Below are 15,648 nucleotides of genomic sequence, written 5' to 3'. Positions count from 1 at the left end.
TGTGCTGACTAAAAAAAAAAAAGTCCATAGGTCTCTGTAATCTGCAGTGTACTGAATAGACAGAGGAAAAGAGATATGATTGAATTAGTAAATGAGAGTGAGCCTTCTATAGGAGCAGATCCTTCTATGCAGGATCTTCAGTTAATCTATTCTTTCTTCATTTCCTCAAGGTCAAGGCAGCCTTTTACTATAAAGGACAGCAATGATATGATAATACCTCATATCTGTATAGCAGCTTTTATTTTTTCAAAGGACTTTTTTTCTGTTCTCACAGTATCATTGTTAGGAAAATAGAACAGGTAGGTTATTTTTATATCCTTCAGAGAATTGTGCATACATGCACAGAACAAAACATAAAAAAAGGGAAAAAATGAGGAGAAAGTAATGAGTATGAGAATTCAGCGAATATTTAGAATAGATTATTTTTGCTATAGTTAAAAATTCATTGTTATTTTAATATTTTATTATTGCCACTAAAGTATATCCAAATCTGTAAAATTTTAAATTTATTTTTCACTTGCAAGCACTATAAGAAGAGAGAAATAAATTATTAATTCAATGTGGAGGTAGTGTCATGAAGATTTTTCAACCTTTCTTTTAAATCTCCTATAAATCAGTATTGTTTCCTTAAATTTGCAAATGTAAAGTACATGTTATAATTGCTTACTTAGTGTTTTCTGAACATCATATAGGTATTTTTTCTACATAAGAAACTCAAAATATATGTGATGATTTACCATATTTTGAAATTAGTATATATGATGATATTCTCTGAATTCATAAAATAAGTCAAGGTAAAGTCCTGAGCTATGGAATTTGATGTTTTTTTACAGTAATTTTCATTGGAGTATAGTTGCTTTACAATGTTGTGTTAATTTCTACTGTACAGCAAAGTGAATCAGCTATATGTATACATATATCCCCTCTTTTTTGGATTTCCTTCCCATTTAGGTCACCACAGAGCATTGAGTAGAGTTCCTTGTGCTATACAGTAGGTTCTCATTAGTTATGTATTTTACACATAGTATCAATATTGTATATATGTCAATTCCAATCTCTCCAGAATTTGATATTTTGAAAAACCAAATTAATAAAAATTTCATGGACTGATTTATTAAAATATCCAATAATTCTGTGTTACATATAATCAATGACTTGAATAAATCTTAAACTTAATGAATATAATTCAAACTTTTTAATTTTTTGGACTAGAAGAATACAACGTGATTATTTTGAGAATTAACTGGTTTCTTCTGGACAAATTAAAATCTAAAGATCACTTTTCTGCATATATTCTATTCTTGATGTGTCTGATATAGGAAACGGTTAATGAGAATTGCAAAACCTGGAAAAAAAGGAAACAATAAGAGATCAAAATGTAATCAATAAGAATAATTTGTAAAGCTAATACTATATAATCACCAAAATGTATTCTGTAAATGGAAAAGGGATCAAGGAGAATAAGAAAATTTCAGAGTAATGTACATATGGTTGTGAATAAGAAGTCTGTAGAATGAGTCTTGTAGGGTAACCCAGCTGTCACCAAGTTCATTTATAGAGGGGGCTAAAGAATAGACTGCTCAGTTTTAATTACATGGGCTATCATTGGGCTAGACGCCTTGATGAACTGCTGATGTTTTGTGTTCATCATATTTCTAACTTTGTCAGCACTCCTACAAAACTCCCTCTTTTTGTTACAGGATCATGAAAGGTGGTCTGCAAAGGGTAGATGATAAAATGGAGTACAGATAATATCCTCCATTCAGTCTTGCCTTAAATACCTCAGCATGAATAGAGAATAAACATTTAAAAAGAATGATATCAGTGCTTATAAAAATGTCTTGTTTACCACTATCCTGAGACTAACACTGTTACCAGCTGAAAAGAATTTATGGAACTTTAGGTCAGTACCTTTGTGGATCAACATAAAATTAAATTTGGTATCCTATTTTGGCCAAACCATGCGTTACATATTTATTCCAACATTTTAGTCTACACAGTAATAATCTATCCACTCTCACAGTTTCTTTGAATCCATAGCCTTCACTAGCTTTCATCAGTCTTCACTGAAACTGGAGAATGAAATGCTATTTCTGAACCTTGATTCTGCAGTTGGCACCCTGGAGGTCAAGGAATATGTAGATTTTGCTTCCCATTGTATCTCTAACATCTAGTACAGTACCTGACACACAGTAGATGTTCTCCCCTCCTCCAAATTTATTGAATGAATGAATGAGGCAATGAACAAATGAGTATTTGAATGAATAGATTTACTAATGTCAAACATCAGCCTAGATTTAAGAAATTTGCCAGCTTGCAGACTGCCAAACATGGTCCTCTCACTGCCGAGATATGAAGTATTGATATTTCTAAAAAAATCACAAAGCAATGAAATCACCACCTCCCAGGATGATAACTTATTAACAAGCTCCACCCAGGCTGACTTAGGGATATCACCTCCAGTTGGGACCTATTCCTCTCCTGGGTGTGAACAGTCTCAGTGTCCTGGCTCCTATTGGATTAATTTGTCTGATTAGGTCTCCATCTGGTTGTTCTACAGTTTATCCTATATAGTTTATACTTAAACTTTTTATCTTTAAACATATAAACAAAAGCTTACCTCTGAAGCCAAAAGTCCAAAGTTAATTCCAATTAATGTTAAAGCATTAGTATGATACCATGTGTTGATTTTATTTTCACAACCCTAAGGAAAAGAACTTACTTAGGCTGACTGGGAGATGGAAATGTTTTTATACATAATTCCATTACAAAGAAGAAGAGACATAGAGATTAGTAATTTACCAAAGTCTAAAAAGCAAGTCAATGTCTAATTGGAGACTGGACTTACTAGCCCAGAAATCTTCATATAATTGCAGGACACCTCGGTTGCTACTTATAAAGTTGCTAAGATGTTGTCATGTAGTTGAAATCAGAAATTTAGTTTTGAGAGGGATTTGATTTTCTACACGCTACTGTAATTCAGCATACTACTGCCTAAAGTGATACTTCCCAAATAGGAGAATCTTTTAAGAAACATAATGCTCCATTTATCTATGAATGAATTATATTATTGAAAGATACATCTTAAAGATAGAATAACATCAGTATATAAACTACAAAAGTTTAAGAAGTTCTTGGGATGGAAATCCCTAATTTATCAATATTCTGTTTCTGTAAATAGCAGTTGCTACAGATGAACCTCTACTCTTGCTTCTGCCGCCTTTACCTAAACACCATTTTTATCACTGCTGGGGTTTTCTCCCTCAGTTTTTGCCAAACCTCATGCCTCTTTACTTCTGCTATTGCAGCTCCTTTACCAATCTTACACAACAGAGATTTATCAAAAGTGCCTCTTTCATCAAAGCATGGTTGAGGAGAAAGTTGATGGTATCCCAAGTTCTAGGAGAACTTATATCACATACTCCAGCAAGTTTAATTAATTTGTTATATAACAAATAATACAATTCACCTCGCTGTGGTTTCATTTTAGTTAAGTTGCTTAAGAACCTAATAACCATAAATGATGTTGTTTTTAATATAAAAAATTGCTCAGAATTCTAAAATGACTTGCAAAAAAAAAGGTACCGTAAACACTTGGAGAAGCCTTAACTTACATTTACCTCTAGGTAAGTTGCATTCAGTGGCTCATCACAAAACCACTTTCTTAATGTAGAATTTGTGCAGGAACATGGCACCTGTTCTGAATTTTCTTTATTCTTATTCTTCATCCAATCTGTGTAATTTTTTTGGCCACAACACTGTAACTAGAAAAAAGATTCTATAAATTTTACTATAAAATATTGAAAATGCAGTTAATTATATGACTCCTATGCATATTAAAGTAGTTTTGTGATAAATTTTTTAATTTATTCTCCATTCAAATGTAGTGAATTAAAACAATAAGTATATTTTTGTTTGTTTAATCCATTACCTTGTTGCTGCTATGGTTGATGTTAACCAGAGCTAAAGATCTCTACTCATATAAGTGGGCTATGTATGAATGAAATTGTTATATCTGAATTTACCTTATAGAAGCTCAGGATGAAAGATATACTTGATTTACTAAACCATGTTTAGATCCAGAACAGAAGAGAGAATCACCTTAGCCACACCTTCTCTTAACTATAACAGTTTTCTTTATAGTTTATCCAACATGTGCTGCCATATGTGTTTAACATACATAAAGACTCAAGGTTATTACTACTTTCTTAGGGTATCAAACTTTCCTAAGGTTTGATACCCTGCTATCAGTCATAATGCAATCTGAAAATGCAATACATGTTCAGATCACATACATCAGTGAAAAAAATAAGATGAATAAAATCATTTATAATACACTTAAATTCTCCTAAAAAGCATTTCTGTTATTAAATATACTAAAAATAATAACTATGCTTCTGTGAGGCTCTGGTGTAGTAGCTGAGTACAAAATTTAGTGGTAGATTGTCTGGGATTGCCACTTATTAGCCAAGTGACACTGGCTAAGTTATTGAATTTCTCTGACCTTCATCTATAAAACGAAGATAACAGTTCTTAACTCATTGGGTTGGGAGGACTAAATGAGTTAATATATGAAAAGCACCTGTAAAAGGGCCTGGTGCTATTAAATGTTTGCTTTCTTTTTGGTATAAAGCACTTACTATGTCCCCATGCTGATCTACTCTTGTAAACAATTTGCAATTTGGCTGACTACACACACTCCCTTACCTTGCTGAGAAAAATCTGAACTGTGAAAATAATAATGCTAACAACATTAGCTAACAAGTATTAGTTGCTTACTATGTCCCAGATCCAAGCCTTTCTCTATATTCCCTACATTAATTCCTTTATTCTTTTTTTTTTTTTTTTTTTTGCGGTATGCGGGCCTCTCACTGTTGTGGCCTCCCCCGTTGCGGAGCACAGGCTCCGGACGCGCAGGCCCAGCGGCCATGGCTCACGGGCCCAGCCGCTCCGCGGCACATGGGATCCTCCCAGACCGGGGCACGAACCCGTATCCCCTGCATCGGCAGGCGGACTCTCAACCACTTGAGCCACCAGGGAGGCCCTAATTCCTTTATTCTTAACAACCAGAGGTAGGGGTCATTCTGCCTATCTATTTTGTTAATATGGTATGTGAAGTTAAGGCTTCTTATCCAGTATCACAAAGTTACTGCATGGCAAACCTGATGTTCAGGCTCAAATGGTAACCACCAGGATACTATGCTGCCAGCAGGGGCTGTGTTTAGACCCTATCTCCCCATGGGGGCGATAGGGTAGATTATTCCTCCTGGCAGTAGACTCCCAACACTTTTACACGTGAATTCAGGTTAAAATGCACATCAATTAACCCAGAAAAGGAGATACACATTACGAAAGAAAGATAAAACTCAAGATCTGTAAGTTGTGACAATCCTATCCCACCCTGTTGGTTTAGATGAAATACAAGAGCCTCTAATTCCTGTGCCCCATCCCCTGTCCTTCCTTCTCTCCCCATTTCTCAGCAGCGGTCACCTTTGGCATCTAATTTTTAGTTTTATGCTAATTTCGTCTTACTGTTTTCTGCAAGGCATTTAGAATTGTCCACTTGGGTATGTCTTCAGGCAAGTCCTTAGATCCATATTCAGAAATGACTGAATCAATTTTATCATGCCATATTTGGTGAACCTGTTGAAAATTTTATTAAAAGTGAAAATTTGATAGAAACTTTCCTTATGGTTCTTCATAAAAAGTATTCAAAGTCAGCTTGTTGTTTTCTAATTATTTCTAGGTGTTTTTTTCTTCCTTATAACTATTATTAGCAATCAGTGAGTATGGAGGCCTTTGGCCTTTCACACTGTGATCTATAGGAAGACTACATTAGACTTATTTTCTGATTAGGGAGAAAGTTATGTGCTGTTCTCCTGAATGTCAAAGGATTCTACATTTCTTTTTACACCCTCAGGAAAAATTGTGAAAGGCTTTTAAATGGGCCAAAAAAAAAATGACTGAGGATCTTTTCAATGAAAACTAGGCTTTCTCTAGTATACCTTCAGGGTCCTCTGATTCTACGAGTTTGTACGTTTCCTAGTTTTTAATTTATCTTACAACTTTGTAAGTTGTAGAAAACTGTAGTTAGGCGAATGATTCTTTGTCAGAGAAATGCAGATGAATTTTTTCTGGTGGGGATGGAATTGATCTGTCCCCTTTCCAAGCCTGTTTTGTTTCGGTTTTGTAGTGTCTTCTCTTTGGACTCTCCTTTGAATTGGTTTTTATATCTTAACTGGTTCCTGCATTAAACAAGATGTTAAATAAAATTATTGACCTGTGTCTATTGTATATTTTTACAAGAATTATGATTTTTATTAAAAAATTATCTTTTCACAATGCTAAAACCAAAACAATCATGTGAAAGTTTGGGGGAAAACTGCTATTTTGAAATCTAGATTTTGCAGAGGTAGTTTTTAGTAGGAACTTTTTAAACATTTAGAAGTTTATATGACTTTAATAACTAATTCCTAACTTGGTCCTGTAAAATAGCAAAAGGTAGAAAGGCCAGGGACTTCCCTGGAGGTCTAGTGGTTAGGACTCTGCACTTCCACTGCAGGGGCAAGGGTTTGATCCCTGGTCAGGGAACTAGGATCCCGCATGCTGCATGGTGCGGCCGCCCCAAAAATCGTAGAAAGGCCAGATATTATTTGTATCTTATGAACAAGGATATAGATACTCAGAGAATATGATTATTTGCTTTGTTTACATGAATAAAGAAGAGGAGCTGAGACTTCTAAATATAATTCATTTGGATTCTAGTCTAATAATTTCTCATTGTAATATGCTGTTCTTTAATAATGAAAACTAAATAATTGGTGGGAATACTACAATATTTAAGACATCTGTACAAGTTAAACTTTTACCCACTTACGTATCTACGCTTTAATACATTTAAGAAGATTGGAATAAAATAACATGTTATTTAGATCTATAAGTGATCAATTTAACATGTTCCCTAGGTTAATTTTTATTTAGTTTAGAAAATGATGTTTTTCCATTTTATATTGTTGTGGAGAGGGAGCAGACTTATGTCCTTACTTACCTTCTAAAGCATTACTTGGGAGATTCAGAGTGCATATGAATCACACCTTAGTACATAAGAGTAAAAATGATTTTCATTTATAATCTAGGTGACTACTATATAAATAAAATTCTCTCACACATATTCAATTTGACAAACAACCCATGAAGACCTAGTGCATCTCCAACACTGAGTTAGGCACTGTAAATGACATAAACTATTTAGAGGCTCATGAGAGCTCAGTCCAGTTTGAATGTAGAAAGCAAGTGATGTAAACAAAGCTGTCATTTCTGGGATCAGTTAATAAGTGTTAGAGTGCAGACTCCTTCATTTGGCTATGATATATTTTAGCATGTATTTTCTCCTTTCAAAGCCTCAGTTTCCTGTCCTAGAAAGAAGGATTTACAATGCATCTCTAGGAGTTGTTGTGAGGATCAATAATATAGTGCTAATAAAGTGCTTATCACAGTCTCTGGCACATGGTAGTTATTATTAAATGATAGTTCTTATTATTCTTAAAATAGGTAGAGAGGAGTATGTGAATAATAAATAAATATGGGTGACACTGATTAACTATATTCATGTGTTAAGGGTCCTTAAGTGTGATATTCAGATTCCATCACCAGGTCCAAAAGTTAGAGGCTGATGGGTTGGGATCTGGTGCTTTACCATCAAAACCGCTTTATAGGGCTCACTTGAGTGTGTGCATACACACACACACACACACACACACATTTTGGATATGGAAAGAAGAAATTTTAGCTCCAAATGCCAAACCATTAACAACAGGCCCTAGATAATTAGATATCCAGGATAGATGCCAAGGACAAGAGAGCAAATGAAGTTGGAGGGCAACGGTGTTGTATAGGAAAGATTTTGTCGAGGTTTGGCTATTAATTAGGAGTTGATATATAGAAAGAATCTGAAGGCTAGGAAGCCTAGAAATTAATCAGGTTCTCCTTCAAAATCAATTAAGGGAAGGCAGAGAGCTCTCAAATAGCTACTCTATAACAGGAACTTTATAATTGTCAGTTAATGATAACTCTATAAGGTAGGTAGATGAAGACATAGGTTCAGGGATGTTAAATGGCTTGCTGTTATCTAGTCACGTGCCGATCTGTATGACTTCAAGTCCATGCTCTTATTGCTACAGGAGAGTCTCCCATGAGACAAAGTCAGACCTTGACTGCACTGAAACACTGAAATTTCTTAAAGAATTGAAAGTCTGTAGGCTGTAATAGGTAAGTTTTGCTACCAAAAAGTTTTTTCAAGTAATTTATTATGTGCTTTTTTGAACTTGACTTGAAAAATATAAATCTTGTTCTAGTTAACTTAATTGTATCACTCATGACCATACCTGTACAAAATATATGAATTATTCAATAATCTTATTTAAATGAAATTGCTAAATTTGAAATTAGTACAAATCTAAAGGTATTTCTTTACAAAAATAGAATATAGTACAGTGATGGAGTCAGTAGTGGCAGCCAGGGTTGGCTGGGGGGACAATTTTGGATATCCCACAATAAGCATCATCTCCTCTTCCCCTACATTCTTTGTTATTTACAACATTCTCAATCTTCTGCAGACAGAGTTAAAGACAAGTTCTCCTAGCCCAACATTCCAATCTGACCCCTGTCCCCTTCCTATATGGAATTCTAGTACTTCCATTGAATCCTTTTTTTCCCCCAAAGACATTTACCTTTAGCTTTTAATATAGGTTTAGGTCTCAATAATCTAAAGTATCTACTTTTCTTTATTTTTCAAATAAAAGGATGATGTTTCCATACCTCCTCTTTCTTTGTGAAGATGAGTGCTGAAAGTACAACTTGAACACCAAAGACCCACATTAACAGTGCTGCATACTAAAACAAAAGAAACATAGAAATGAGAACTATGCTCCTAATATATTTTTAGATGCTACAAGGATGGGAAAATGCACATCACATGAAATGTACAGTCTTAAAATACATAGGTATTGCTGAAGTTTCCTGTTCTCATACACGAGTGAAATTATTGAAACAAAAGGCAAAGAAAAAAAATCAGTGAACATTTGTATAAGAGTAAGATAGAAAGAAGTGATAGTGCTTCATGAGAACCCTAACAGACTACTTGGTCTAGTGGAGTTGATGATGATACCTTCTTCATTCAGATCTAAAACTGTCATAGAGGGGAACTTAAATATCTAGACCTCCACTTACACCATTCTGCTACCAGTGGAGAACTCACTAAATTGTGACCTACCATGTAAACTATTCCATCATGCACAAAGTAACAACAGCAACAATAAAAATAATGAGAAAGTAACAAAAGCAACAGCAATAGTAAAGTTAATCTGTATGCACATTTGGACTATTTCTTTGAAAACTGAAAATACTTCTATCCAAAGCCAAACAAAATGATTTTCACATTATTTGACTATTTTCTTTTTTTTAAACTTATGGCCACTGCAATCTTCTTCATCATAGCAATGAATAGTGATACATATTATCTAGAATTCAAAATAATTTTAAAAGTTAGCAGTCTGAATATTTTACTAACTAAAATATCAATATAAGTAAGGATGATTTACTGTTAGTATTCTTAGTTTCACCTATTTTAAACATTTAATACTTTAAAATAGTCCATTAAAATTGCTTACTTGACAAATATATTTCTTATTTTCAGAGACAAAAATATGGTCTTTAGATTCCTTTAGAAATTTAGATTTTTAATACTTCTACACACAACACCTTACTTAATCTTCATTGACAATGGATAGTAGTGAAGACAGGTAGAGAAAGGGAAAACTGCGCAAAACAATTGTTTTAAAAAGTCACTGGGTTTCTTTTCAATGGCACGCTGGTTATTGTCTGTGGACCTTCCCAGGTTTCTGATTCAATGGGAGTATGAAATATTACCTTTGACTAAACTATTATTCAACTCTGTAAAGAGTTAACTTATACAACTCTGATAGTAATACAAAAGTTTCCATAGCAATGCAAATGATTACTATTCATGAAAATGCAAATTAATAGTCTATAGAGAATATAAATCTCCACAAGCTTAATTCTTATTTAGACTGGTTGTTACTTCTTACTGGTTCCTCTATTAACTAATTATATAAATAAAGTCTCTGATACATGCTCATTTTCATATAGGTGATTCATGATTTTACCTTTGAAAATTACTTTTTAACAGCAGTTAGATATCTACAGAAGAAATATTCAGTGTATTTGTATGTTATTAGCACTTAGAGAGCACAGTGAGAGACTGCTGGAGAACTTTTAACAGGAAAGTGAAATTGTCCCAAGGAGTTAAAATGCAAAAGTAATATCTATTTGATTAGAGTAGGAGCATGCAAAATCACCTTTAAGCCAGAGAATAGTGTTTAGGCCTATATAAGATTTGCCCATAGCTTGACTATGTGAATTAACATGGTTAAAGAAAAAGTGTGTCCATCAAAAAAGTATTGCTAAATTCAGAGGAGAATAGCAAAAGTGTCGTGATTTCAAAATGTTGCAATACTCTTCCATGGACCGTCCGGAAGAGAGAATGGTATCTTGGCTTCAGGATCTAAGCTATCAGGTCCTGGTAGCATGTATATTCCTTATGATGGGGTCTGTCAGGCTTTCTTAGTCACAGTCCATTAATACTTGAATTACATGAGGCAGAAACTTATAAGATGTTTATGTTTTTCTCCCTCTAGTTGCCCCCTTCCTTTCCCATCCTCAAACCACAACATTATATTAATAGCAGGCTCTCTGTCTCCTTTATCTAAATGGGAATTTGTGGCAAGGAGAAAATTAAAATTTTCCTGCAAATCATTTCTGTCCTGGTTTCCATATCCAAAATCAGAAGCCCCCATGAGAAAATTATGTTATAGGCCCTGGGAGAAGAGAAAGATAAAATTTGAGAATAGAGGGTGTGCCTTTGAGGAGAGTAAGAAGAGAGAGTGAGGTCTTTTTTAGACTAAAAAGATTGTGAGACTGATCCTAGAGTCTGCAGATTCTCAAAGCAATGGGGGCTAGCACTTGGCTTCCTGGAATTGCCGTGGTAAGGAGGCAAGACCCAGAGGGAAATGAAGGTGTGGTTTCCAGTGTTGCCTAAAATGCCTCTACCATGGGTAATATTCAGATAATAATAGGCAGCAATTATTAACAATAGGCAGTAACTAATTCCTCTGTCAGGCATGACTCCTTTAATTGTTGTGTCCTTGGCAGGGTTGAATGTCTCAGGTCTCAGGGAAGGGGAACTGCAGGAAAGGAACTGAGGTAATGGTTACATACCAATCCTTCACAAAAGAATTTCACCGATATGCCTGTACTGGTATATACTGGATGAAGAACAGCGCTGCCTTTGCTGTCCTAGGCCATTCAAACAGCAGAATATGTAGTCCTGAAGGGACCACATCAGCTGGGAAAGTGAGTTCTTTCATGGTAACTGGTGTAGACTGATAAACGGAATCCAAAGTGACCACCCAGACTTTCAGCACTACATAAAAGCTAAGTATGTCTGCATTCTTCCTGACAAGAGGGGCACAGTTGGATACATTTGAATTTCCTATCTGCTTCACAGGAAAGTGCCTGTGAATTAAAACTCATCTGATTTAAAGAAAAGGTTAAAAGCTATATTTTACCTGAATCCACTGATTGTGATCCATACCTATTCCACGTATGGTAAATGGCTCATGTTCATTATAATTTACCTTTTCATGTTATATGCCTGTGGAGAAATAGTGTGCTAGCCAGATGCCAGAGTCTGGCCCTCTCAGCAGTTGTATTTCTTTTTGTTAAATTATAAATTGTGATCTCAGTTACAAGTTAGCTTCCCACATGGCACACCCACAGGGAGAAAATGTGCCGACTACAGGCCATGTTTCCTTTTCCCTGCTAAACTTCATTGTTCGTTGCCTTTAACATACTGTATTCTGATTTTAGGCTTCAGATTTAAGTTTGGTTAATTGTAGTTCAGCCTAGGAGATGGATTCCTATTGACTCTGTGTTCAAAATTAATATCTAAGTGTGTAAGTGTTGAGGTCCAGATTTAGTCCATGGGAAACGCACGAAGAATATTCTACCTAGAAAAGATTCTTGGGAGGGGGCACTTCATGGCCTTACTCCCAAGAGCACATTGTACTGCAGTGTTACAGTGACGTAAATCATTCTTGCTCACGTGTGTGACTCAAACACTGAAAATCAGAGATACAGATTCAGGCTATTGAAATGAAATACGTACCAGAATTAGAAGCCATCTGATTTCATTGTGAATTCCCAAATAACCGAAGAGACCAAGAAGAACAGTAGCAGAACCAGTTCCAATCAAAATATATACTATCAAGTGATTATTTTCATCTGTGGAATCCACAAAACAGCTATTATTAAGTGATATTTGTTTTCTATTTAATAATAAATGCAGCAACCCAAGGTTTCCTAGGCAGCTGTTAACAAACCACTAGGATTCTCTTTCTCTCTTTTTTAACCTCATTCTAGCACCTCTTACTTGCTCTTAACTTTTCTTCCTTTAATGACATGATAGAGAATTTCTTCAATCTCAGAAGATCCCTTTAACTTTACCTTATCTTTATTGTCTTCTATGAAAGAATATGACTTTTTCTAGGGTGAATTCTTCTATGTCTAATGTACCTGTAAACATTTTTATATTCATTCATTCATTCATCAAAAATATTCTGAGTACTTAACACATGTGGGTTAAATTTCCCATGTATGAAACCCTGAGTTTATTGCTAATTTGGCCCCCTTAAAACTGTATTTTATTCTCTCCCCATCTAGACTGAGCTGTCTGTGCTAGAGACTATATATATTTATATAGTCAACAGGCTAACTGTTAAATGCTTAGTGCTATGGCACAGATGTAGTGCTTAACAATTTGTTTTTAAAGGGAGATAAATAAATTAAATATGCCCTAGGTTTTATGGGAGAAGAGTAGTGGCAATGGGCAGTGGTGTGCTGGAACCAGATTGTTCTGGCACATAAAAGCCAACTGTTAAATATTCAAAAAATCTGTAAACCAACTCAGTCCACACTGGCACATTGAAATTGGCCATCAAGGGATTATTTAAACCACAGAAATCAGCAAATACCATAAACTGAGACTCCATCCCAGGACATTTACCAGCACACCACTGGGTATAAGAACATCTAATCTAGTAGGGGGAGAAGGTGAAGATATGCAAGATTACTGGAGAAGGTAACACCTGGGTTTAGGCTTTAAATTATAATTGGAAGTCTCTAGGTTGGAATGGTGGAAGCATTCTAAGACACAGAATGGTGCAGTGTGTGTAGGAAACTCAGCCTTGCTGGCATTTACAGTTTCAGGCAGGTGAGACTGGGAAGGTTTGCAGGGGTCAAATTATGAACATTCTATGTGCTGTTTTCAGTCTCCCTCACTGGAATTACGCTCCATGAGGACAGGCCCTTTATCTTTCTTGTACACTTCTGTATCCTCAGCTCATGGGATAGTGCCTAACGATATGATATCTATATATAGATAGATATATTTATATGTCTATATCTATATCTATATCTATATATATAAAATCTCTTTATCCATTCATCCACTGATGTACATTTAAGTTATTTCCATAGGGAATATTTTATTTTATTTCTAAGCATGTGATGGTGACAGGATATGATGACTGAGTTTTAAAAGAGATAATTTAACTTGGGCAGTGAAGCTATTTTGATCTCCATTATCCTTTCAAGTCTATAGATCTGTAAAAGCCCAGAGTCAGCAGAATAACCACAATCTTCCACTTCTCTCATCTCTCTTGCCCAAAGTTCCTAGATCTCTCTCTCAAAATTCCCTTTCCTTTATGGTCTTGGATTTAAGTCTTATTATTTAATAAGGTGCTTTTAGAACAATTGGCAAAGACTTCCTGAGGAAAAATTGGACAGTACTTAATGAATTTTAGAGAAATACTGCCACCTGCTGAATAAATCATGTATGAAATTGTTTAACACTGAATTCTTTGTTTGATTTAGAAAAAGGAAAATAGATACATACCCAAAGCTGTGAAAAAATTATTTCTATCTAATAAAAGCCATGCACCAAATCCCATGAGTAAAAGTCCAAGAGCCTACAAAAAAGATAGCCAATACTTATTTTTGAACTAATTGCCAATATAAATGCACATTTTCTTTACTAAATAATTATGAAGATACTTACCAAGAAAGCTCCATTAATGAGGTTAAGAAAGTATTTAAAAATTAATGTTTTGTTTTTCCTTAACATTCTTTTTCTCCCCATATACTGATGATTCTGAAAAGATAAACACAACTTTTACAATAAACACTCACCACAGTAATAACTTTAAATAATTCTGCCTACTTACCTCCTTTATTTGCATATTTTTGTTCTCATACCAGCGGTCAGTATAACATTCCCCTTTGCTCTCCTGAATATAAGGAAGTATTGAAGATGTCTTGAAACGGTACCTGTCTTTCTTTATCTGCATTTTTTGGCCAGGCAGTCGAGACCAAGAGGGCATTTGTAGAACATGTCAATAGCTGCCTTAACTGAACTCCTTGCAGTTTTCAGAAAATGAAATATTTTGTTTCCAGTCATAACACACCTTGTTCTCCTTGCTAGAAACCTTTCCTTTACATCTGACTGTCCTCCTCTTTCCCAGAACAATGTTAACTCTTCACTGAGGTCTAGCCTTGGAAGGCTTTCCCTAATCTCTATTTGTTGCCTATTTTCATCTTTACTTGTCTTCCTTCCCATGTAGACTCTGAGGTCTTTAAGTGGAGAGAGTAGATCTTGTATACCATTACAACCCCGAGTCTAGCACATGGTGGGTACAATAGCAATAGATATTTATTGAATGAATGAATCAATGAATAGGTGAATTAAATTATTCAATGAGCTTACAATTTACTTTGGTATACAGTGTAAGGAAGGGAACTAAGTTAAGGTGGTTTTAAATAAAAATTATTTTCCAGATAGCCAATTTTCCTAAAACATTTATGTAAAAATCAATACTTATCGGTTTTGGTGCTTGGTCTATTAGATATGGAGGTTTTACATTTTCTTGGGTATGTGTCTGGGTTTTCTTTTTTCCTTGGTTGTTTCAATTCTAACTGGCTCAGTATTTTAAAAAGTATCGTAGTTTACAATGTTTCAATACATGCAGTACATAATTGACCTGGTGAAAGTGAAACAGTATACAAGCCCCGATGTCCCTGTCCTTTGAAGTAAAAGACTTTTGCTTTAGCCTCCCAGGCCTCCCTTGAGTCTCAAAAGGCTGACTCAAGAGTTAGTGATTGGGAAATGTGAAGATGTAGAAACAAAGAAGAGCTGTTGGGCTGGGGAACTGGTAACAATTTAGACTATAAATCTGCTACACAGCAGAATCACCCAACTCCCAGTTCCCTGAAAGACACTGATAAAGGCCTGACACACATTCATAAGTTGTTCTTATAGGAAGCAGACCCCCACCAGATGAAAACTGCTGACATAAGAACATAGACCCTAGACTGGTTGAAACCAGAAGGTTGATGATGCTTGAAACTTCACCTTGATGCCAACCGAGCAGAGAACTGTGCACGAGCTGATTACGCACCCTGCAACCGTCTCCCTCATACTGCCTTTAAAATCCCTTCCCTGAAAGCCATGGGGGA

At 35.2% G+C, this 15,648-nt stretch overlaps 1 protein-coding gene across 1 annotated transcript; it reads right to left on the bottom strand.

The window, feature by feature from the left end:
* Positions 1-1,276: 1,276 nt before the first annotated feature.
* TSPAN19 (tetraspanin 19) lies at positions 1,277-14,260 on the bottom strand. Its single transcript, XM_060113974.1, has 8 exons — positions 14,195-14,260; positions 14,033-14,105; positions 12,245-12,360; positions 8,818-8,892; positions 5,533-5,643; positions 3,621-3,764; positions 2,621-2,704; positions 1,277-1,345 (listed from the first exon to the last, which is right to left on the bottom strand). Exons 1-8 carry the CDS (start codon positions 14,258-14,260, stop codon positions 1,277-1,279), a joined length of 738 nt encoding a protein of 245 aa, XP_059969957.1.
* Between the last annotated feature and the right edge of the window lie 1,388 nt (positions 14,261-15,648).

This window comes from Mesoplodon densirostris, chromosome 11 (assembly GCF_025265405.1).
Source record: "Mesoplodon densirostris isolate mMesDen1 chromosome 11, mMesDen1 primary haplotype, whole genome shotgun sequence".
Lineage (NCBI taxonomy): Eukaryota > Metazoa > Chordata > Mammalia > Artiodactyla > Ziphiidae > Mesoplodon > Mesoplodon densirostris.
The sequence above is the reverse complement of the archived record's forward strand: the minus strand, read 5'-3'. Positions and strand labels throughout refer to the sequence as shown.

Coding starts and splice junctions, on each gene's coding strand:
- TSPAN19 (XM_060113974.1), bottom strand. CDS start 14,260: ATGTTAAGGAAAAACAAAACATTAATTTTTAAATACTTTCTTAACCTC. Junction 12,361..14,032: donor TAATTTTTTCACAGCTTTGG/GTATGTATCTAT, acceptor TGGATTCCACAG/ATGAAAATAATCACTTGATA. Junction 1,346..2,620: donor TTGGACTTTTGGCTTCAGAG/GTAAGCTTTTGT, acceptor CTTTTTTTCCAG/GTTTTGCAATTCTCATTAAC.